The sequence below is a fragment of the Callospermophilus lateralis genome, chromosome X (genome assembly GCF_048772815.1).
Source record: "Callospermophilus lateralis isolate mCalLat2 chromosome X, mCalLat2.hap1, whole genome shotgun sequence".
NCBI lineage: Eukaryota > Metazoa > Chordata > Mammalia > Rodentia > Sciuridae > Callospermophilus > Callospermophilus lateralis.
The window spans coordinates 56,164,298-56,189,850 of record NC_135325.1 but is presented as its reverse complement, the minus strand read 5'-3'; the positions used below and the strand labels follow the sequence as shown (position 1 = coordinate 56,189,850).

General features: G+C 39.3%; 1 protein-coding gene across 2 annotated transcripts; it reads right to left on the bottom strand.

Moving 5' to 3' along the window:
* Nucleotides 1-972: 972 nt before the first annotated feature.
* Nucleotides 973-24,436, bottom strand: Vsig4 (V-set and immunoglobulin domain containing 4). 2 transcript variants are annotated; one of them, XM_077107380.1, is made up of 8 exons: nt 24,382-24,436; nt 18,181-18,537; nt 17,122-17,403; nt 6,850-6,912; nt 6,269-6,346; nt 3,736-3,840; nt 1,564-1,585; nt 973-1,210 (listed from the first exon to the last, which is right to left on the bottom strand). In XM_077107380.1, exons 1-8 carry the CDS (start codon nt 24,434-24,436, stop codon nt 973-975), a joined length of 1,200 nt encoding a protein of 399 aa, XP_076963495.1. The 2 variants fall into 2 exon arrangements, with proteins under 2 accessions (XP_076963495.1, XP_076963496.1); XM_077107381.1 differs by lacking the exon at nt 17,122-17,403.
* Between the last annotated feature and the right edge of the window lie 1,117 nt (nt 24,437-25,553).

Genomic DNA, 25,553 nt, shown 5'->3' with positions numbered 1-25,553 from the left:
TCAATGCTTTTACCTCCACTCCACATTATAAGAAGGGGCCAGGAGCTAGAGAAAATGACCCATGAAAAATATAAATACCCCCAAATTTTAGGATTTAAAGAAGTAGAAATCCTTAGGGATGATATAAACATACTTTGGAAAGAAGGCAAGCCTTTTATCTCTTCATCCATAGTTCCCTGAGAAAGAAGTAGAGCTCTTTCTTTGTCAAAATTTCAGTTGACCCAGGAAAAGTCATTCAGGTAGAGCTGACAGGATGACAAGAATGGGAATGGAAACCAGTAGAGTCCTGTTTAACCAAAGATTCACTGTGCCCCAGCTGGGGCTATCTGTGGAGTAAAACAGGAGTGGCATGATGGGAGGGAAGATCAAAAATACAAAGCTGTAACCTGTAATCCCAGAGGCCAGGCCCCAACCATTTTGATCACTCTTGTTAGTTAGTACCATACCTTGAGAGAATAACACAACTGAGGTTGTTATCATGATTATATTTATTTAGCACCAAAGGAATACCAAAGCACTAGACTCACAGGGCAAGAGCAGAACTGAACCCCAGCCTGTGACATGACAATCTCAATTAAAAGCTGTGTATCCCTGGAGAAAGGGCAGTGATCCTGGACGCAACTCCTTCTCCGAGCTGTCAGTGTTGGGCCTCCTTTGGTCTTCTGGTGGTATCTGGAGACATGATGACCAAGTCCTAGTGCTGGCGTTTCACTGGTGTTTGGAGAAGAGCAATGGAAAACCCAGGCAGAGATACTAGAAGGGCTCAGGGCCAAACTCAACAGCTAGAGTTCTTGAGATGCATATGGCTAATTCTTAGGCAAACCAGTCACTCTCAGGAGCCACAACATAGGCAGGAAAGACACTTTGGACTACCCAGGAAGAGAGGTAGTAGAAAAGGGGGGCATGCAGAAGGCAGGGACTGAATACTGAATAGTTAATTATGTCAACAGAATTTGACCTAGTAGGGGATTGTTAGCAGACACTCTTAACCTCAGTGTCCAGAATCTCATAATCCAGGGGAACTGTGTGCAGCAGGCGGGCATAGTCACCATTGATCTGGGCGATGATCTGGTACTCCTGGCCCAGGCAGGGATCGTCAGAGTAGTTGTTGTCCAGAGCCTGGGGAGCTGGCTCATCACTGGAACAGCCCCTGGTGTAGATGGCCACTCTCATGGTTTCTCCAGAGTCACTGGCCTCACTGGAAGGCATCCTAAAGTCCAAGAGTCCACCTTCCATGAGAAGTGACTTGGAGCTTACACCCTGGTTTCTCACCCATCTGCCTAAGTTCTTACCAACTGACTCTGAGGCTCTTGCCACCTAAGAATTCTAGGGGCAGAAGGCTGGTAGGTCTAAATCATCTTGTGCTTTCAGTGAGCTAGGGCAGAACCTCAGAAGGTGCCTCAGAGAGGATATAAAGATGTGTCCTGTCACTGAAGGACATTGGTGTTAAGACTAGCTCTATCTTTGGCACACATCCCACCTTCCTCCATATTGCCTGTCAATGACCAACAGAACTGAGGACAGGGAAGAGGTTATAGGATAGAAAAGGAGATGCTATCTTACCTGCTCACTTCATAGACATGCTCTAGAAAAGAAGGAGGAATCAGGTCAGAAATTTCTATGGACAAGGAACAAGAGTCAAGCATGGACTCTGGATACCAGTAAAAAAATGAGGGAAGGGAACAGAAGGGGATTTCTATGTTTCAGATTTCCAAGAGTGGGAGGTATTGGGGAGATACATTGAAGCACAAGGATGCAGATTTGTCAGATAAAGGAAGGGGAAGCATGCTTGATCACTGTCCTATTTGGCATCTCTGACTCAGGATATTGGACTGGAGTTGTTGCTTGGTGTGGGTGGGGGAAGATCATTGGAACTCGACAGGCTCTCCACCCAAGAATCTCAGAGTCTTTGTGGGAAACTTGACTTCTGGGCCACAGCCCAGGAAGAAGGGGCTGGATTAGTTTGATGTCAGGGACTATGACCCAAGCCACTCCCAAGTGCACTCACCCCCATCCCATACCCTAGAACGGCCCTAGAATAGGTAACCATTGCCCCCTAGTGTCTGTGGAGGGAAATTTCCCTATATTCCACACAGGGTCAAAGGCTTAACTTGGTACAAAGATGGATATCTCTTGATACTACCTCTATGTGCTTACAATTTTCAGGGGAACAACTGGAAATGCATGCATTCAAAAACAACAAATAAGTAAACAAACAGGGTAAGACTAGAGCCTTCTGCCTTTCAGTAAAGCCTTAACATTTCCATGTCCTATTTCCCCTTTGGCATGGGCACTCAGCACCATAGGGGTTGTGTCTTTTTTTATTTTATACTCCCAGAATCTGGCACACAGTAGGTGTCAGTAACTATATTTTAAATTGAATTGATACATTGAGGATGTCTCCCTTATAGAGAGGTAGAAAACAGGCATTCTGGGAAGGCAAACAAAGAAGGGGAAAAAGCATAAAGGTGTGAAGAATACGGCCTATTTGTTTGACTTCACTGCCTGGTCATGAGGATAGGTAAAAGGGAATGGTGCATGTTGAAAAGACAGGCTAGAGGCATATCACAGAGGGTCTTGAATATAATTTTACATTTTGACTTCCATCCCTTTAGCACTGAAGAGCCATGCAACATTTTGAGAAGGAAACAGGCTAATGTGGTTACTATTTATGCCCAGCCTCATCAAGACTATGATGAATACTTTCCTTTTAGTGCTCCTTGGGTAGTGGCTCTTGGGATTTGAGGTATCTCCACTCCCATGTTTATCCTCATGGGTCACAGCCATGCTTACTGGCCAAGACCAGTATACTTGAGATCCAGAGAATGAGATATTCAGGTCTCCCTTCTTTTTGTTTAAAGAGATGCAGGATAGAAAGAAGGCTGTTTGTAAGTACAGGATAATGCAGAGAAAGAGAGAAACTAATGCTAATGACTATTGGGTCAGGTCCATAATACAGCAGGCATTAAGTTCTACCTAGGTTTTTCTTATAAACAAATATTGTAATTCTCTTTGTCCTTCTCAGCTGGCCCATTGTTGTGAAATGACTCTGACAACTGTACTTTCTCATGCCACTTCTCTGCTCAAAAACTTAGATGACTTTTAGTACTTCTAAAAAGCTTTTAGTAAAGAAAGTCCAAATCATTTAGACTGGCATTCAAAGCCTTCTTTAATTAGACTTTGAACTTTTATTTTTCCTTGTTTCCCTATTGTTCCAATTCTCTTTATTGATGACCTCACACTCAGTTTTCTTTTTGAGTTTTACATTTGAACTCCTTACATGCTATTTGCATTCTCCAAGGACTGGTCCAAGTTTTGCTATCTGAAAGACCTTGCTAATTACTTGAGCCCTAAATGACTCTCTTCTTCTCAAGATCATTGTAGTATTGTCTTTTCCAGGTTTTGAGTCCATAATTTTTATTTCTATGTTTTGTTATTGGTAAATTTAATGTTTCAACCTTGAATTTCCTATATAAATTATAAGCAACTTGAGGGAAATTCCTTTGCATCCTTATGAGGTGACATATTACAAGGAGATGCCAAATATTTCTGCATTAATTTCCTTAATTCTTATGCTATTGTTTGCATGAACATATGTCTATCTGCACCTCTACCCTCACTCCAATAGTAGGTTGGGGGTTCACTGAATGCCCCACACAATGTCTGACACAGAGGTTAAATATATTACCAGAAAGAAAGAATAAGTAAAAACCACCCAAAAATCAAGTCACTCACCTTGTTGGGATGTCTTCCGGCAAAGCATGATATAAACCATGGTGATAACTACCACAGAGCACAAGGAGATGATGAGGATGATGGCAAAGATAGGAAGACCCCTTCCTAGGATGCAAGACAAGACCAAGTGATATAAGGTTGAAAAATAAGGCAAAAAAACTGTAAGGATGAGCCTAGATTAAACCAGGATTTTTTTTCCTTTTCCACTTTCCTTCTTCTCTTTACTTTCTTAGTTAGTCAAGGAGACAAAACTCCAGTGCCACGAGAAAGATTTGGGAAAGGTCTTATACACCAGGTATAAACAAATTCTTCCAGACCCACTGGTTGATGGCTGATTAGCCTGGGCATTTGAGCCAGACTCCCATACTTACCATGGGACCAAGGAAAGAAGTGTTTATCTTCTCTTAGAAGGAAACAAAAAGTAGTACCTGGACTTCCTAGCTTCATCAAAATTCTACCTTAATGAGATTCTGATTAGTTACTTCTAGTCACAAATGTTCTTTCCCTCATAATACTCTTTTCTAAATTCTCTTCTTCCTTCTTTCTCAAAACATATATCCCCTGTGCCACCTGGGGTACATATCCAATATGCTGAAAGAATCCACTGTACTAAGCTTCTAGTCCTGGTTCTGTTACATACTTGCAGTGGTAAGGTAGAATAATGGTTCTCTGAAGATGTTTATATCTGAACTCCTAGAACCTGTGGGTATATTAGTTTATATTACAGAGAGGAATTAAGGTTACAGAAAGAATTAAGGTTGATAAATAGCTGGTGTTAAGAAGGGGACATTATCCTTGATTCTCTGGGTGGGCTCAATGTAATCATAAGGATCATTTAAAAGTGGAGGGAGGAAACATAAGATGTCAGAGTCAGAGGAAGAGTTGAGGATGCTACACTGATAGTTTTGAAAAGGAGAAAGGGAGAGATGAGCCATGTGGGCAGCTTCCATAAGGTGGAATGGATAAGGAAATAAATTATTTCCCAAAGTTTTCAGAAGAAATGCAATCCTACTGAGTCCTTGATTATAACTCACTAATAACAGTGTCAGACTTCTTATCTCTAGAATTGTAAGATAATACATTTATATTGTTTTAAGATAGTAGGTTTGGGATACGTTTTACAGCAGCAATAAAAAATGAAAACAGTGACCTTGGTCAAATCCTTGACTGTCACTAGACCTTAGTTTCCCCATAAGTTAAGTGAAATATTTGGATGATGTCTAATGCACTTTTGGCTATAATATTCTTAATCTAGGGACTATATCAAGAGATAGAAAGGGGTATGGCAAGGAATTCCTTCCTTTGAGATTTGTTGCTGTTACTGGCTTTCTTTTTCCTAGATTCCATGATATTCTGTCCTAGAAATCTGTTATATGTGGTTTTTCAAGGTTCTGGTTAGGAGTGAGAGTGCCCAAGCTATAAGCTGGTGCAGATCAAAGAAATACACCTCCTTGATGAGAATCAAGCAATAAAAACCTTGATAGATGATGTAGAGTATGGATCCAATATCTGAGAACTTGTAATTCTCCCAGAGTTAACTTCTCATCATCCCAAACAAAGAGGCATATTCTAATTTCCCTTCTCCCAATTGATGTTTCTGTGGAAGAACCATGGAAGTATGGAAACCTTTGAGCCAAAATTAGCAATACAAAGGTAGCACACAAATCAACTATGTATTATGCTCAGAGACAGTTAGGGATCTCTGCAAACAGGGTGAGGTAGAAAAGACATTCAGAAGTCTATCCTCAATGATACAGAGCTAAAGGATAAGACTAGGAGTGAGTGTCATCAAACTATTTCACACCAACTAATTAAAATAGCTAACTGATATAGATCAGGAGTCTTAGAGGTCCCTTGGTATACCAGGAATTGACAATTTTGTTGCAGGACCATGAGGTGGTCTAGAGAGTTCAAGAGGGTGGGATATGGTAGTCCAAGTTATAATGGGGAGTTCATGGTTTAAGGGAAGCTTCTAATTATCAAGTGGTGTGAAAGCAATTCATTATTTTAAAAGTAAGCACAGTCATATCAGTGCATACCAGCTGACTATCAGTTAAAGGTGCAACAAAAATCTTCTCTTTGGGATTTCAAACTCTGAGACCCTGACCTGGGAATCCTTGAGACGTTAGAGGAAAAAATTAGCGCAAGCTGTCGGGGAAAGGTCTGGTTGATAGCTCAAATAACCGGATACGGGGTACTGCTATTATCCTTACCTGACCCAATGTCCATTTCCCTAGGAAGGCTGCCTGAGGTTGTGGTCCTATTCCTATTTTTGTTCAGAGTGTTTGGGAAGTTTATTCTATGGAAATAAGAAACTAGCTAAGAATACATTTGTCACTTCCCCTTTTACCTCAGTTTGACTTTGCTCATCCCTGCACATATCTCTTCCTCTCTATGAAAACTACCCTACTCATCTACAGGATATTTAATGGTTTGTAGAGTTAAATGCCACAGGACAGTTATATAGTAGAAAGTCTTGGAAACAAAGCTTAGCATCAAGAAGGAAGGATAGAAGTCTTGACATTGCTCTTACCTGGCCCAGCAATTGTGTCCCCCAAATAGTCACTCACTTCAGTGGTCCAGTTCCAGGATGGGTTCACTATAGATGTCTCTATGACAATAGGGAATCAGAGTCAGGGGGCCTCTCTTGCAGCTAGTAGCTGTGAGGTAAGAGACCTCTGAAAATGTTGAAGTTAGTCTAGGGGAATTTTTACTAGGTTTTCAAGAGTGGCTGGCCATAAACCACTAGTACCACTAGTACTATTGGTAAGGCATCTTTGGTTCTTACTCTTAGGGGTGGTCAGTTGAAAGAAGGTACATATAGGGGATGTAATATACACAGAGTAAGTCAAACTAGGAGCAAAACACAAATCACAGTATTCTCTTTTGCTTCAGAAGTCTTCACAAAAAAAATTATACATTCATGATTCTACTTCTTCACCATCCTTAACTCCTTGTTATCTTTCTTTTGGTTCCAATTGTTTTCTATTATGCTCTCATTGAATAACCTAATAGCCTCTTGTTCCTCATTCAATGGCATTGGGGTTTCTGTGTTGATTTCCAAGATACCATTTTGGAACTCTCCTACTCCCATAGAACTCTACTAAAACTTACCTTCCATGGGAATTTGAATGGTTGTAGGTGCCTCAGTCTTGGTCTTGAGTGGTTTGGAGGAGTCTGAAAGGAAAAGGGAGCTCAATCAAGGGCCTGATACCCTTTAAGTAAATAGCTGAATGCCCTAGGAAAATTAGGAAGTAATCAAGGCCAGTTGGGTCTATACTTGAACCTCTCAATACTTCCCTCATGATCCTGATAAGTCCTGTGTTGTGTTTATCCTTCACATATCAGTCTAGGGCAGGGTTCTTAAATCAAAGTTCATAGACCTTGAAGGAGTCTGGGAGTAAAGTTCAGAGGGTCTGTAAACTTGGATAAGAAAATATATTCTATCTTATATTTTATATACAGAGATACAAAAAATTGGGCTATATATGTGTAATAAAGATTTAATGCATTCCACTGTTGTCATGTATTTAAAAAATAAATAAATAATTTTTTTAAAAAAATATATTCTATCTTTTGTTAATTTTTAACTGAAATTTTGTGATTTGTCCTCTTGAGAGGAACTTTGGAAATCTCACAAAGGTGGCATTGGATGATATCAGTGAAAATGGTAGACAAATTATCTTCCAAAATTCACCTCTTCATCAAAACAATAAGATAATTGGAAATTTTTGACATATCATTTTTTTTCTTGAAATTTTGAAATTATCCAAATTTGTAGTAACTCAGAAAGCATCTAAGAAAGAAAAACATGGCCATTTTGGTAAGAGTGGTAAGTTTTGTGGCATTTTCACTTACTGTGGTCCCATCACCCCTTTCCCAGCTTGGAGGTAGTCAGAAACTAAAACTCATTGGGACTGGAGATTTGGCTCAGTAGTAGGATGCTCATCTACCATGCTGAAGGTCCTGGGTTTAATCCCCAGCACCACCAAAACAAAAACAAAACAGAAAATAAAACTTTAGCTGGGCATGGTGGTGTATGCCTGTAATCTCAGCGGCGCAGGAGGCTGAGGCAGGAGGATTGTAAGTTCAAAGCGAGGCCCTAAGTAACTAAGCAAGACCCTGTCTCAAAATAAAATATTAAAAAGGGCTGGGAATGTTGCTCAGTGGTTAAGCATCCCTGGGTTCAATATCCCCAGAACCCAAACAAACAAAAAAACTCATTCCAGGTGCCTCAGTGAGTAAGACAGAGTTCATTCACAACACTCATCATCATTTGACCTCTCTGGTGGTTCCCTGAAAGACCAGACTCAAAAAGTGTATTTTATTGATCACCCAAAGCTAAAAGCCTCTCCCAAGGATGGGAAAATATGTGTTATGAAGAAGTCTGAGGCAATGGGTAACAGTTTTGGGAAACAAGAGACTAAGAATCTTAAAAGGAAAAGCTGAAGAATTAGATATCCATAGAGAGTTTGAAAAGCTTTGACACATTCCTAGGAGTCTGGAAGGCTGTACAGATTGATAAGGCTGTGTGTCCCCTCAGGAAATAGGCCATGAACTCCCGCCTCTGGCTAGCCTTGAGGCTTTATATAAACAAAAAAGTAAAGATTAAGGCACAGTTGTAAACTGGCTGAGTGTTGAAGATATAGCTTCATAGGCATCAGAGTTATTTGGTAAAGATTAGGAGATTTATTGGTTTCACACACTTAAGAAAATTTATAGCTAATCATTAGCTGAAAGTTAAGCTAACTAAGTATATATTTCGGTGGCCATCGGTGGCAAAGAATACAGAGTTTAATTGAAGAAAGTCACTAAAAAAGCAAAACAAAATAATATCACAACAAGCACTGTCACCAACAAGCTCTAGGGAAAAAGAGAATCGGATTCTAATATTGCCATGATTTATTATTCTAAAACCTAGTTCTCAACCACAAAAGTATGAGACATAAAGAAACTGGAAAATATATCACATAAATATGTGAAGAGAAATCAATCAATAGAAATATCCCTAAAGAAGCACAGATACTGAAATTATTAGATAAAACAAATTTTTTTGGTACTAGGTATTGAACCCAGTGGTGCCTTAGCACTGAACTACATTCCCAGTCCTTTTTATTCTTATTTTGAAACAAGGTCTATACTAAGTTGCTGAGGGTCTTGCTAAGTAGCCAAGGCCATGGCCTTGAATTTATTACCCTCCTGCCTCAGCCTCTGAAGTTTCTGGGAATACGAGCATGTGCCAATGCACCCAGGTGACAAAACAATTCAAATATGTCTAAAGTTGAAGGAAAATCTAAATAACTAAAAGAAAGAATGATAACAATTCAAACTTAATGCAGAAGATCAATAAAGGGACTGATGTTATAAAGAGGAACCAATAGAAATCCTGGAGTTGAAAAGCACAATAATTAAAAGAAAAACTTCACTATAGGGGAGAAAAATTCAATAGAGCCAATTTAGCAAGCAGAATAAAGCATCAGGAAACTTTAATATATGGAAATTTAAATTATCCAGTTAGTAGCATAGAGAGGAAAATGAATTTAAAAATGAACAAAACCTCAGAGTCATGTGGGACACCATATAGTATATCAACATATATGCAATGGGAGTCCTAGAAAGGGAAGGGAATAAGGGCAGAGATAATATTTGAAGAAATATGTCAGACATATTTCAATTTGATGAAAAAGAATAATCAATCCAATAAGCTCAATGAACTTCAAATAAGATTCATAAAAAAACATATAACCTAGGCACATCATAATAAAAAGTCAAAGAGAGACTATTGAGAGCAGTAAGATCAAAATAATAGGGGATTACAAATAAGATTAATGGCTCATTTCTCATCACAAACAATGGAGGCCAGAAGACAGAGGAATTATATATTCAAAGTGCTGAAACAAAAATTCTATGTTCAGTAAAATTACTCTTTAAAAATTAAGGAGAAAGCTGGACACTTGTAGTCCCAAATATTCTAGAGGCTGTGGCAGGAATTTTGCTTCAGCCCATGAGCTTACAGTCAACCTGGGCAATATAGTGAGACCCCCAACTCAATGAAAACAAAACAAAAATAAAATATGAAACAAAAATGAAGCAGAAATTAAGACATTTCTTAGATAAACAATAACGGAGAGTTTATTGCTGGAGATATGGCTGATAAGAAATATTAATGGCATTCTTCAAACTTAAATATAAGGACATTAGATAGTATAAATTAAACCAACCCAAAGACATACAAAAGAACCAGTACCTAGGTAAATATGGATTGTAAATATGTTTTTATCTGATTTAAAAGATACTGCATAGGGTTGTGGTTATGGCTCAGTGGTAGAGCACTCACTTTGCATGTGTGAGGCACTAGGTTCAATTCTCAACACCACACACACAAAAAAAAAGACAAATAAACAAACAAATAAATAAAATAAAGGTATTGTGTCCATCTACAATTAAAATTTTTTAAAAAGATAATTCAATTGTAAACATATGCTTCTATTAACAGAGCCTCAAAATTCATGAGGCAAAACCTGATTCTATTGAAGGAAGAAAAAGGTAATTCAACAATAATAGTTTGAGTATTCAATGCCCCACTTTCAATTATGGATAGAACAAATAGCAGAAGATCAGCAAGGAAGTTAAAACTTGAACAATAGTATTAACAAATTAGACCTAACAGAAGTATACAGAATATTCCATACTATAATAGCAGAATACACATTATTCTTAAGTACACATGGAACATTATCCAGAGTGGACTGGTACATTATGATGTAAAAGACATCTCAGTAAATATGAAATAAGAAGAAGCATGTTCTCCAACCATCATGATGGTAAATTAGAAATTAATAAGAGAAACTAATTTCTGAAGAAGGAAGAAAACCTCAAATGACACAACTAACAAGTGAAGATGTTGGATTGCTAATCAAAAAACTACCCACAAAGAAAATGTCAGGCATAAGTGGCTTCACTAGTGAATCTTACCAAATGTTTTTAAAATGAATGCCATTTCTTGACTTTTCATTTTTTTTAAATTAGTGAGGTAATACAGTCTCAACTCATTATATGAGGTAGATGTTACTCTTACACAAAAACAAATATAACAAAAGAAAAAAAAAACACTAGGACCCAAATATTCAAATACATGTATAGAAATCCTCAAAAGTAGTAGCAGATCAAATCCAGTAGTATATTAAAGGTATTATACACCATGACCATGTAGAATTTATTTTATGCTTGCAAGCTTGTCTCAATATACAAAACTGAGTATTACTAGAATAAAGGGGACAACGGGCACAATAATAACGGGCACAAGAAAAAAAGCATTTGAGATAAATTAGGAATGAAGGGAAATTCCTTGTTATGATACAGGTTATCTACAAAAAGCCACATAATTAATGGTGATAAGGATATAAGTCAGTGGTATAGTTCAGTCCCCAGCACAATTTTTAATTTTTTTATAATTGTAGATGAACAGCATATCTTTCTTTGTTTTGTTTTTATGCGGTGCTAAGGATTGAACCCAGTGCCTCACACATGCTAGGCAAGTGCTCTGTCACTGAGCTACATCCCCAGCCCAGTCCCAATCACAATTGTTTTCTTCTTGCTTTTCATTTTTCCCTTTTATTTTTATTTGTTCTTTTCAGATATACTTAGCAGTAGAGTGTATTTTAATGTATTATACATACATTAACTTATTCTAATTAGGATCCCATTCCTATTCTTGTACATTATGTGCAATTTCACTTGTGGTGTATTCATATATGAACATAGGAAAGCTATGTCCAATTCATGCTACTGTCTTTCTATTCCTATTCCTGCTCCATTCCCTTTATTCCCCTTTGTCTAATACACTGAACTTCTACTCCCCTGCCGCCCACAGGCACAAAATAATTTTTTAATTACCTTTTCAGCTGGATGCCATGGCACATTCCTATAATCCCAGTCACTCAGGATACTGAGGATTGAAAGTTCAAAGCCAATCTCAGTAACTTAGCAAGGCCCTAAACACCTTAGTGAGACCCTGTCTCAAAATCAAAATAAAAAGGGTTGGGGACGTGGCTCAGTGGTGTGTTACATGCCCCTGGGTTCAATCACAGTATCAAAAAGAAAAAAGAAAGAAAAATAAACTGAATGATTTTTCTGTAAGTTTAGGAACATGACAAGTGTGTCCATTCATGCCATGTTTATTCACAATTGTGAATTGGAGACACAACCAGGGACATTATACAATTTTAAAAAAAGTTATTTAGGGCCATCTCAATGGTAGAGCACTTGCCTAAAATGCTTGAGACCCTGGGTTTGATCCCTCGAGAAAAAAATGTTTTCTAGAGTGGGAAGGAAGAAATAAACTATCTGTGTTCTCAGATAAGAATACATGGAAAATGCTTTAAAATCCACAAAACCATGATTAAAGACAACAAATAAATTTAGTGCATTTGCAGAATAAAAGATCAATGTGCAATAATCAGTTGTATTTCTATACATGAACAATGAGCAATCCATAATTTACAGTAAGAAATCTATTCTAGTACACTAGAATGAAAATAATACAAAACTTTAGGTTCACACATGTTGCATATGACAGGATTTCATGCTTTTTCATGGTTGAAAATTATTATATTGTGTATCCATATCACATTTTCTTTGTCCATTCAAATGTATAAATAGTACAATACTTAGAAAGAAATTTAGACAACAGAGTCTGAAAATAAATCCATGTAACATTAGTCAATGATTTTCAACAAGGCTACAAAGACCATTAATGGGAAAATATGGTCTCTTTAGCTTACAGGTGTGGGACAAGTGGACAGGAACATTTAAAAGAAAGAAAGTGGGCCTCTACCTCACTCTATACACCAAAATTAACTCAAAGTGGATCAAAGGTCTAAACATGAGGGCTAAAAGTATAAAAAACTTATAAGGGAACATGGGCAAAAATCTTCATATACTGAGATTAGGCAATAGCCTCATGTATGACATACAAAACATAAATCAACATAAAAATAGAAGAGTTAGCATACACCCATAATCCCAGGGATTCCGGAGGCTGAGACAGGAGGATTGTTGAGTTCAAAGCCAGCCTCAGCAAAAGTGAGGTGTTAAGCAACTCAGTGAGACCCTGTCTCTAAATAAAATACAAAATAGGCTGGGAGGCTGAGACAGGATCACAAGTTCAAAGCCAGCCTCAGAAAAAGCAAGGTGCCAAAGACAAAGAAAGCACAAAAGACAAAGAAAATGTGGTATATATATGCAATCAATGTCTAACTTTAACTCATACTCTAAGCTACAGTAATCAAAAAAGCATGGGACCAGCACAAAAATAGAAACACAGTCCAATGGAACATAATAGACATCTCAGTACCAAACCCATACATCTACAACCAACTGGAGAAAGGACAGCCCCTTCAATAATGGTGCTGGGAAAACTGGATATCCATTTGTGAAAGTCTAAAACCAGACCCACATCTCTCACCCTGTACAAAAATCAACTAAAAAATTGGGTCAAACACCTAAATGTAAGACCTGAAACTCTGAAATGACTAGAAACAAACCTAGAGGAAAAACTTCAAGACATCCATGTGAACCATGGTTTTCTGGATAGGAGCACAAAAGCACAGGAATCAAAAGAAAAAATGATAAATGGGAATACATCAAACTAAAAAGCTTCTGCATAACAAAGGAAAAATATTTGACAGAGTGAAGACACAATCTACAGAAAATATTTTCCAAGTATTAATTTGATACAGGGTTAATACCCAGAATATATTAAGGACTCAAAAAATAACAAAAATCTAAATAACCCAATTAAAAATAGGCAAATGATCTGAACAAACATTCCTCAAAAAGAAATACAAGCCACGTGCCATGGTGCACTCCTGTAATCCTACCCACTTGGGAGGCTGAGGCAGGATCACGAGTTCAAAGCCAGCCTCAGCAAAAGTGAGGTGTCAAGCAACTCAGTGAGACTCAGTCTTAAAATAAAATACAAAATAGGGCTAAGGATGTGGCTCAGTGGTCGAGTGCCCCTGAGATTAATCACTGGTACCCCCCCCAAAAAAAGAAATACAAATGGCCAACAAATATATGAGAAATGCAAGTACCTTCACAATAAAGAAAATGCTAATCAAAACTACAATGAGATTCTATCTTACCCAGTTAGAATGGCCATTATCAGAAAACAAATTGTTTGCAAGAGTGTGGAGAAAAAGGAACTTTCATACACTATTGGTGGGAATGTCAACTAGTACAGCCATTACTAAGAACAGTATGGAGGTCCCTCAAAAACTGAAAATGGCTCTACCATATGATCCAGTCTTCCCATTTCTGGGTATATGTCCAAAAGAAGTGTGATCAACATAAAAAGACTTGCATGTCCATGTTTATTGTGGTACTATTTACAACAGCTACAATATGGAGGAGGGCAAATCATATCTCTGATCCAAAAGAAAATGAGTAGGGAAATGTCAAGGCAGAGAGGAGCGGGTAGGTGATAGAATTCACAAGTGAAGAGGATGTAGATATTCTCCAAGAAGAATAAGGAGAATAAGGTGGCCTCATTTTCTTGAAGCAGGACTGGAGAACTGAAATAAGGTAGAAATGTTCAGAATTTATGTTATAAGAAAGAAGACAGCACATGAATTGACAAACAGTATCGGTGAAGGCAATGGATGTTACACAGCATATAACTCAAGTATGGTCAATACATATCTGTGCTTTGTTTTATCAGCTGAGCTCAGCAGTCTAAGAGCAAAGGCATGAACCTACAGGGCCATTCCAGAACTGTGGATTAACACAGAGAGTGAGGTGGAAGTGTGAAATGTTGGGAGATCTGTGAGAGTAGCTTAGCTCAGAAGGCAAGGAAGTGTGGAAAGCTGAGAGGAACTTCTCAGACCCTCAATTTCCTTATCTGTCAATAGGGGGCAATGGCAAGCACTGCCGAACAGCATTGTTAGGAAAAGCTTTGACTGTGATAAGGTATAAACAGGGTGGTTGGCAGTGAGCAAGTTCTTGCCCAGATGGTCTAGGAACTAACAGATCACAGAAAGGCAATAATTTTTTTTTTAAAAAAATTTTCTCTTAGTTTTTGATATATCTTTAATTTATTTATTTATATGTGGTGCTGAGAATCGAACCCAGTGCCTCACACATGCAAGGCAAGTGTGCTACCACTGAGCCACAGTCCTAGCCCAAGCCAAGAATATTTAATTTGTCTCTTTGTGAAGTTCACAAAACTGGACTTTATGGTCATAACCTACCTACCCTCTTTCCTTGACCAGACTGTCGTTTTTCAGAGAACTGAGTCACTATCTATGGATTGTTCTCAGAATGAGACCAATCTTGTTCCCCACAAAACCAAGAGACCAGGATTATATCAGCACAGATATTCTCACTACAATTCAACTTTGGTTGGGGGAAATCCCTCCAGGAAAACACAGGAGTCTCAAAACAACATCAGTGGGCTGGGGTTGTGGCTCAGTGGTGGAGCGCTTGCCTACCACGTGTGAGGCACTGGGTTCGATTCGCAGGACCACATACAAATAAACAAAGTCTACTGACAACTAAAAAAATATTAAAAATAAACAACATCAGTTTCACAACTTCAGTGGTGATGGAGAATTCACTCATTCTCCTTATACAGAGCTATCCTCAAAGTTCAATAATTTTCAGTGGCTTTGAGGGTGATTTTCTGAAAACCCCTAGTTCCAAATACATTTTGGGGCATGAAAGCCTTGTTGTCTTACCCTTTCAAGGTTTGTTGGAAGCCAAACAAAAAAAATTCATTTAACATGTATTTTTTCAGCTCTTCATTTAACTCCAGCCTGTAGTCTTTTTTAATGTTTTTTTTTTTTTTTTGCATTACTGGGGATTGAACCCAGGAGTGCTTTGCCAAAGAGCTACATCCCAGCAGTTTTTATTTTATCTTGAAACAGTATCTTGCTAAATTGCGGAGGCTTTCTTGAATTTATGATCCTCCTGCCTCAAACTCCCGAGTCACTGGGATTACAGGTGTGGCCACAACACCCAGCTTAAGTCTGTAGTCTTTATATGCATAATCTATATATGACAGTGCTATAAGGAATAGCCAAATCTTGATTAACTAGAGTCCATCTTCATGAAAACCTCAAACAGAGGTTGCATTTGGCTTTGCATTTGGCTTTAGGAAGAAGGGGTAAAATTAAAAGAAAATACATACAAATCTGGGCTTTATCTCATAATGCAAAAAGAAACATAAAGTAAGCTGGGTATGGTGATGCATGTCTGTAATTCTAGCGACTTGGGAGTTTGAGGCAGAAGGATTGCAAGTTTGAGGAGGCCTTGGCAATCAGGAAGACTCTCTCTCAAGATAAAATAAAAATGACTTGGGAATGTAGCTCATTGACAAAGTACCCCTAGGTTCAATCCACAGTACTGAAAAGGAAGGAAAAAAGGAAGGAAGAAAGGAAGGAAGACAAACAAACAAAGCAACAATAAAGAATTCCAACAAAACCACAATTAAAAAAACAGAACAACAACAACAAAAATACAGCCAAAGGGGCTGAGGTTGTAGCTTAATGGTAGATCATTTGCTTACCATGGCCCTGGTTTGATCCTCAGCACCACATAACAATAAAAAAATAAAATAATGGTATTGTGTCCATATAAAGCTAAAAATATATTTAATATGATCATATATATATATAGCCAATGGGTGCCCAGGATCTGATATAGATGCAACCATGGGAAACAATCAGACATAGTGGAAAGATCATGAAATCTGAGCACAAATCCAGATTTGCACTTCCTTGCTATATGCTCAGGAGCAAGTAGATTCCCTTTTTTTGGCTCTCAGTTTCTTCTTAAGTAAAGTAAGAGTAATGAGGGCTGGGAATGTAGCTTAGTGGTGAATACCCCTGGATTCCCAGTACTGTAGTCAATTAATCAACAGGGCTGGGGTATAGCTATTTGGTGGAGTGCTTGCCTAACATGCTTGAGACCTTGGGTTTGATCCCTAGAACCGAGAGAGAGAGAGAGAGAGAGAGAGAGAGAGAGAGAGAGAGAGAATGAGAGTAATGAGAGTAACGATAGGTACCTCATGGGATACTTTTGAGGACTCATTGAGAAAATGTGTATTGAGTTCTTGAACTTAGACAAATATGATGTACCTGGTAAATGTCAGTTTTCCTTTCTTATCTTAAATGACAGGCATTATCTCTAGCTCTAATGTCTCCAGTACCAAATGTGTGTGTGTGTGTGTGTGTGTGTGTGTGTGTATGTGTGTGTGTGTAATTATACAGCCATTGCCTATCCAAAACCCCACTCCCCCAACTGTCCTCTGGCATAAGGAATAATCCAGAGGTATCTTTGGTTCAAGGTTGTCTGTTAAGATTCTCACCAGGAGAGAGGGCTGCTCACCTTTAACCACAAACTTCACAATGTCACTGTGCTGCTCAGAGCCTACCCGGCCCTTAGCAGTACAAAAGTAGGAGCCTGAGTTAGCCACCACCGCAGGCTTGAAGAGTAAGGTACTCAAGTTTGCTACTCGGATGGGTTCCAGGTTATTAGTCTGTTCCTTGTACCAAATATAACTGATGGGGGGAGAACCCCAAGCCTGGCATTGAAGGCTAATCCTCATTCCCTGAGGCACCGTGAAACCGTAACCGCTGCCAGTTGTCACCGTAGGCTTGGAGACAGGAACTGCAAAGGAAAGACAAGAAAGGAAGCTCTAGGAAATCTTATGGATATGGGGACACAAGGCTAAATTATCCTTGCTGGTCACAAGGACATGGGTATAACTTCAAATGGAACTAACGGGGGCTCCTGGCTTAGAAAAGAAGAAAGAAAAAGAGAAATGAAGATAAAAATATTTTCCTTTGGAAGATTAAATATATACTATCTGTAGAATTATCTGCAGTTTAAATTCAACTGACTTAAGAAAATAATGTTATTTTTATTTTTGAGCTCAAGTAGTTTTGGGATTATCTATAGTTTTAGATTACTAGGGTCAGATTTTTACAAAACTGTCAAGCCAGGAAAATTTACGTTGGCTGACCCTTGCTTCCTTTTCTCGAAAACTTCTGGGCTTGCATCTATCTAGTCTCCAAATCCTATAAGATATATTCATTTTTATGAGTTTTTATTCATTCACAAAAATGAATATATCTTATAGGATTTGGAGATTTGCTTAAGGAGAGCAACCAACTTATGGATGCTAGAATTTCTGGGACACTTGAAGAGGTAGAGATTTGAAAGTCAGGAGTCCTTCCAATATTTTCATAAATTCTACCATGGAATTGATGACCCTGAGGATCCTGTGCCTGTCACTTTTCTCTCATTAGCACATATGACTTAATAGAACCTATGTACAGATAAACCAGGGTCTTTCAATTTCTCAGAGGTTTCTGTGAATATAATACTCTATTGGATCTTTGCTGATCAATACTTTCCTACTCACACAGTAACACAGAAACTCACGTTTCTGGACACGGAACTCAATGATCTTCTCTCGTACCACTTGGGTGCCATCAGGGGTGTTCCAGGTGACTTCACAAATGTAGTGGCCTCTGTCATCCATCTCTAGGGTATTCAGTTGGAGGGACACATCCCCTGGAACCTCATAGCTCACATTCAGGCGGCGCCGGTACTTGGCCTGCTGAATATGGTCTCCAGAGGAGTCACGTAGAAAGATGGTGACTGGGTTTGAGCCACGTTGTACCAGCCACTTCACCAAGACTTGAGTGTAGCCTTTCAGGGGACCATAGGTACAGGGAATATTCACATCCCCTTTCCATGGCCCTATCACACTCTCTGGTCCTTCCAGTATGGGATGGCCTGAAGAAAGGGAACAGAGGAAGGAAACAAACAACATAGATGATGTAACCACCTGGGAGCTATGATGGCAGTAGTAAGCCTCAAGGTGTTTCTAAGAAACATTCCTTAAGTTTCCTTCCATCACACTTTTTTTGTTTCCTGTGCCTTTTTGTTCTCTGCCAGCTTCCCTATCAATCAGAATCAGTCTTCAGAAGAAAATCCTTAATATTGTTGTTAGCTTTTAAGAGTTTCAAGTCCTTTTCATGTCACTGCTTTGCTAGTGACCCTTAGTATCTGACCCTGAGTAAGTAACTCTCACCATAAAGGACTAATTTTCTTCATCTATAATGTGGAGAGTTTGGATAGAATGATCTCTATGGATTCTACCAACTCTGATAGTCTGCATATCCATGAAAACAATTTTTTTCTTGTAACATTTTCCAAGAGATGTTGGAGCAAAAATGAGCAGTTGGGTCTGGACTATTTCATTTTGTGTAAATATGTGCCTGGAGAAATGTGGGGGTTTCAGGTCTTGGCAAGGAAAGGCCCCCTTGCTTCCTCAGAAGAAAGGCTCACTGATTGGGGTCCCAACCCTGAGTTCTTCTCTGGATAGGAGGAAGAAAGTAAGCTACAGGGAATTCTGAGGGTGGAATTAGTATATGGAACAGGCCTGGGTGTGCATTCCTGTTTAACAAAATCATCAGTTATTGTTAAGTTTGAAACCTGTACTTTGTAAGTCTGACTTATTTTTTTTCTTGAATTCTCTTTTTTTTCTTTGTTTATTTCCTTTTTGGTTTCTCTTAGTTATAATCAAGATTCATTGGAAAATTCCATCCTGAGGGGGCAAAGATTTGTCCATACTTGGTCTGGAGAGAAAAAGGGTCTGAGTAAAATCCTGGCACTGACTGTGCTAGGAATGGTGGTAGGAACAAAGGGGTAATGTTCCATAGTGGACTAAGGAGGGAAACCAGAGGGAAAAGGATGGGGACATTGAAATAGGCATTGTCTTCCCATTAGAATTTTCCATCCATAAGCTCACATTTTGAGGATTTTGTGTTCTATTCAACTGAGGCCAGCAGAAAGGGGTTATATTTAGACAATATTTTTATATATCTCCTAGGACATGTGGTTTCTGAGTGTGAGCTATTATTAAACAATATTCTTTTATTTAGCCCAGGATACCCAGGTTCTAGTCAAGCAGACAGAATATTACACCTTTTGGATAGGGTGGGGGTATGATTTCCAGCTTCTAAAATTTTACTGTCAAGCACCAGGGTTTCTATCAATGGGAATACTAAAGTTAAGCCTTTGGCCTGTGCCCCCACCAGGGACTCTTAGAAGAATAGAATATTTTGGCCAAGATAAAGGCCTTGAGTAGAAAAGAATAAACAAATATTAATTCCATGTTGCTAGATCCACCACTAACTCCCTGGAGAGTTTCAGACATGGCAGGGTGCAGAACTGACCCTTACAGATGAAAATACAAAAGGGACAGATTTTAGTTTGCCCTAGCAATGAACTTTAAAATCAGAGATTTCTATGGATGAATTAAGCTATCTGAGGAAGTTCTAAACTTTGGGTCTTGGACAGAATTATTCTTTAAGGTTTCTTTCTACCCTGCTCAAGTGCTAAAAGACAGTAATGGGAACAGAAATTAAATAGATACATGTGCTAGCTGGTGGTGAACTTTCACCAGGTGGTGAATTTCACTGTGCTATTGATGGTTCATGCTTCCATGTGCATAAAGATACAGCTTATAATCACCTTGGACACACTTTCCCACACATATTTTTAGCCACATGCAAAAAACATTTGAGCTTCTTGGTTTAATGAACTCTTACCCATTAATCTTCCTTTAACCCTCCCCAATATCTATCTCTCTCTCTCTCTTTCTCTCTCTCTCTTTTTCCCATTGAAAAGCATTCTCACACTTCCCTCCTAAGCAGCAGTGCAGAATTCTTCTGTGAGGATATCTGGAGTTGCTGAAAATGCCTTTGTCTATGCATATACATGTATTCCCTCTGACCTTAAGGGAGATGCAATGCCTGGCTTGCATTTCTCGCTGAGAATTTGTTAGAGATACTCACATAGCCCACTCTGGTTTGTCAAGAACACAGCCACCCAGTCCCAATCTTACAATGTTGAAATTAACTTCTGAAAGTAGGTCAGGCTTGAATCCTCCATGCCAGAATGGGGGTGAGGGACAGCTGGTAATTACACTTTCCAAAATGGCACAGTTATTTCCCCCTGCATTTAACTTTTTCTTCCACTCTCCCTCCTTCCTTCTTTCCTCTTTCCATTCACTGCTGCACCTTACTTCTGTTCCTTCTTTTCTTGTTTCTTCTCCTCTGTGTTCTTCTGTCCTTTACTTCCTCCTGCTTTCATTAGTAGCATAGTGAGTGGATAGTATATAGACAGCATCACAAGAAAGAGGACATTCTACTATTCTCCATGTTCCCTTTTGTCCAGAGTGAAGATAACCACAATAACATTGAGTTACACCTTCCAACTGTCTATATGGTGCCCAGAGATCCTAGAAAAACACCTAGCAGGAGAACCTAGTGAGATCAGGAAGATAGAAAGACTGCATAAGGTAGACAACATCTAAATACAAGGTCTGTCTTACCATTTCTCTGTGTGACCTTGGATAAATGACTAAATCTGTCTGAACTTTAGGCAATTATCAATAAAATGAATATCATAACATATATTACATGGAAGGTTATTGTTACAATTATATGAGCTCATACACGTGAAAGCACCTATCATAGCTCACGTTTAGTAGGTGCTGGATGAATACAGTCTTCTCCTGTGCCCCAAGTGAAATTTATCATATTTGCTTTGATTTTATTTGCCCCATAACAGTTCTCAACAATGTCTTCCCCTACATAAACAAATTCATTTGATTAGATCACTGGCATCTTTAATAGGGTCCTGAAAGAGAAGTTATCACATGACAAGGTAAGGAGCCACTCTCCCCAGTCTGATAGGCTCCACTGAGTTATGGACCAGTATGAGGCCATCTGTGGGTTTTAAGGCAGCCAGACAGAACACAGTAGCATGTGCCTCCAATAATAGGACTGGCTTGGCAACCAATGTGAAATGTTGGCCAAATTAAGCAATACTTCTAACATTCCTGGAATATTGAATAGGAAAAATCCATTTCAGGAAAGTTCCACCTCCTGGTGAAATGTTCTGCCCCTAATGGATACCTTAAAACCACCAAATGGTGAGCTACTTGGTACAAAAGGGATTGAGGTATCAGGCAGGATGAAATTTGGAGACTTCTGGAATTTTAGAAATCATTTAATCACATTTCTTCAAGGGTACCTATGGGCATGGGGGGGGAGAGAGAGAGAGAGAGAGAGAGAGAGAGAGAGAGAGAGAGAGAGGTGCAATTTCACATAGATAGCAAGATACAGATTGGATTGGAGGCCTAGAATATAGGCTTTCACATGGTACATTTCTTGCTTGCTTTCTTAACTTATTAAAGCACCACCACAACTGAAAGCAATGATACCTTACCTGGATTTACCTAACATGCTTTCAAGGATGTTATCCTACTGCTAGATAGAATCCCTCCGACTGCCTGAAAAAAATGCCCCCATGTGTTAGCTGTTTTCTAAAAAACCTTTCCCATAATCACAGAGCCTGTTCTCCTCTCTCAGGGAAATTGTATTTCCTTTAAATGTTTGTTTCCTTCAGGAGAAAGACCAGGGCTGGACACATTTTTTGAAGGAGATTTTATCTTAAGAAAGCGGGGACACTGGACTTGGAAAAGCAGAGTGCAGTGGTCCTGAAGAAAGGAAAGGTTTGATTTGTTGGGTGTAGGCCCCTTTCTCAGGCACATTTTGGGTCCCTTTCAGAATCCTCTTCCTCCCATCATCACAGAGAGTGAGATTTCCCATTCCTGTGTGTCCCAACACCTCCTGTGCCTGGCCTGTCTCCCTTTCCTGAGCTACCTTCTGGATAGTGGATTAGCTTCGATAACAGATGTTTATAAAATGTTTAAAGTGTTTATGAAGTGTTTAAAATGTTTATAAAATGTGAAAACATTTTATTATGATTGTTTCAACATGTGTCTTAGCCTGGAGGAAGAGACTGAAAGTTAATTAAGGCCCCTAGAGGTTTTATAGCATTGAAGTCACAATCCCACAGAACTATCCAGCTGACAGCCCCTTTTGAGACCAACCAAGTCAATCTTTTCACTGTACAGATGGGCTAGGGTCACTGAGGCCCAAGGAGGGGGGTGTGCTTTATTGGCTATGTGGTGTATCCTGAACCACAGCTCTAGTGTAAGAACTTATACACATATGGAAGGCTTGCTGCCAGAGCTGGAGATGTTTACAGACTAGGGAAAAAACAAGACACATAGGAATGCTCACATGCTTACTCTCTCTCTCTCTCTCTCTCTCTCTCTCTCTCTCTCTCTCTTTGCTTCCCTCTCCCAAGAATTTACACACACACACACACACACACACACACACACACACACGATTTAAATTTGACATTCATACAACGTTTCTCCATGTTGCCACCCTACCTCAATAAATCTTAGCTCAAAGCAGCAAATTAAGAGGAGGCAGAGAGGTATACTCTAAAATTTACTTCAGAATAAAAATATTTTAGTTATAGAAAGAACTCAGGAGCAGGAGCACTAACTTTATCACTAATGATCTATGGCCTAGGGAAAATTCTTTTCCCTCAGAGCTGACTTAATTCAGGGTCTTTTAAAACTTTTACATTTTAGAGGTTGATGAGTCCCAGAGTCCCAAGACATGGTAACCTAATCTAAGTTAGTTAAAGAAAGCTGGGTTTCTGACTGCACATATGACATCAAACTAACACAACACACATCTAGCCTCTCCCTCTAGGGAGATGAAACAAGCAGGGGTTCAGCAAGAACCCCTTTACCCTATCTTGAATCTCTCTTAGCTATTACCCAGGCTTAGTTTCCTGAAAATTCATCTCACTTTTCAGGTTGTAAAGGAGCTCAGAGAAAGATCCACAGAAAGAATGCCACTATGGGATAGTTCAGCTTCTTTTGCAAAAGTCCAGACAAACTGGGCCATGTCTTACAGGGAAGTTAGTTAGCCTAAGAGGTAGTAAGAAACCAAGTCCTATAAAGACTAGGTGAAGAAGCTAGGGCTGTATAACTTGGAGAAAAAAAAGAGTTAAGAGGACATAGTATATTTCTTAAGACCTTTAAAGAGATTTCACAGGGAAAAGGAAGCATACATGTTTTATGTGATTTCCAGAAGGGGCTTTTGGAGGGAAGCCACAGGGAGGCAGATTTAGTTCCACACAAGTAACATTTGGAGTGGCTCCTGGATAGACAAGATGATCTGGAGAAGTAATAAACTCCCAGGCAATAGAAGTATGTCAACAGACAATGATGAGCACTTGTTTCCAACAATGAATAGTCATATAGCCTACTTCAAAGGTCTCACCTACTTCTTAGACATCATTCCTTCTTCAGAGGCTGCATAGCAAACAAAGAGCAAAGCCTAGAAGCATAGAGATTAGGTCTAATTGATGAATTACAGGTGAAAGAGAGCAGATGGGGGATTTGGGCCATATTGGGAGTCTTTTGATGGATGTCTAGATATACAAGCATTAGAAAATCATGCAGATGTTTTCCAAGAGGGAATCCTTATCAAATTGTACCAAAACTTGGCTTCTGGCTTTTTCACCAGGTTTCTACTGTCTCCCTTCCTTTGCCCAAAATTGGGAAATTTGCAGCATTAGCTGAGAACACTCACCTGTCCCAGCAGAAATAGGCTTTCTTCAGTAAACATTCAACACCAACCCCCCAGTCGTTTGCCTGGGCCCATGGTGGCACCAGGCCCCCACTTGCTGCCTTACCATAGGTGACCACCGTTAGGTGACCCAGGAGCAGCAGACCCAGCAAGATCCCCATCACAGTCAGAGCCACTTCTATCCTTTCTTCCAGCCTCCAACTGCCAAGGAGACTTGAACTCCTGGTGGCTGCCAGTGTCTGTGTCTGCTCACTTCCCTTCCTTATCTATATCTCTGACTTGAACTCCTAGTCCCACCGCACATTTCCCTTCCTTTCCTATTTCTGCCCAAGTCACGTGGGATTCCCCCTTCCCCCTGCCTGAGTTTGGAGATTCGAGGGTGAGTGAAGCAATTCCTCCCCCTGCTATGGTATTGACTTGAATTTCCCTGGAGCCAGTGGGGCTCTCTGGTCTTTGATCTCCCAGGCTGTGTTTATTTTGGGTCCCCTCCACAAGACTCAGAGGTTGGGGGTGACCTTTAGGGTGAGTCTGCTCACTCCAGTATGGGGGTGTTTTCCTTTCTGGTGGGCCCAGGGAGAAGAAATCAACTTTGCTGGTCTATGCAATTTTCATCAATTGTACTGTTAACTCCTGCCTGCTCAGCCTATGTAAATGGACAGTGTTAGAGTTGGGGCACCTGTGGGCTTCCGATTACAAGAGCTTAGTGTGTGAAAGGGCTTGCTACACAACAAAGCTTAAATAATTGGCAAACCCATGGATAATGCTGTGATAAGAGAAAATGCCCCATATCTCATAATGGGAAAGCACTTTCAATCACTTTCTCCAATAACTCCACCTCCCTGGTGGTAAAGGAGAATCCATTTTCATTAATATCCTCATGGTTTTTCACAAGACATTTATTATTCACTTCTTCTAAGAGAAGGATAAACTTTGCTTTCAATGCAATAGACCATGGACTTGATAGTGATATGCTCTATTAGACTGAATTAATTTGTTGACTTCTAATTTGTAGAGACTCTGACCTACAAGAGAATGAGTGAAGTCCCTTAGCAAAGTTCAATTGCTCCAAAAATCACTCCTGTTCACAGGCCCCAGAGTGACTGAAATTTCATCAGGAGTCTAATTCTAGGTGTGGCACTGCTTGCAGTCAACTAAACTTTGAAATCCTAAGTGATTTGAAAATGAAAAATACATCCAACAAATTCATACTGCACTATAAGTAATGTCTAAGATTTGTTTTCTATTTGATTGGAGGTATATGAGAGGGCTTAGTTAAGG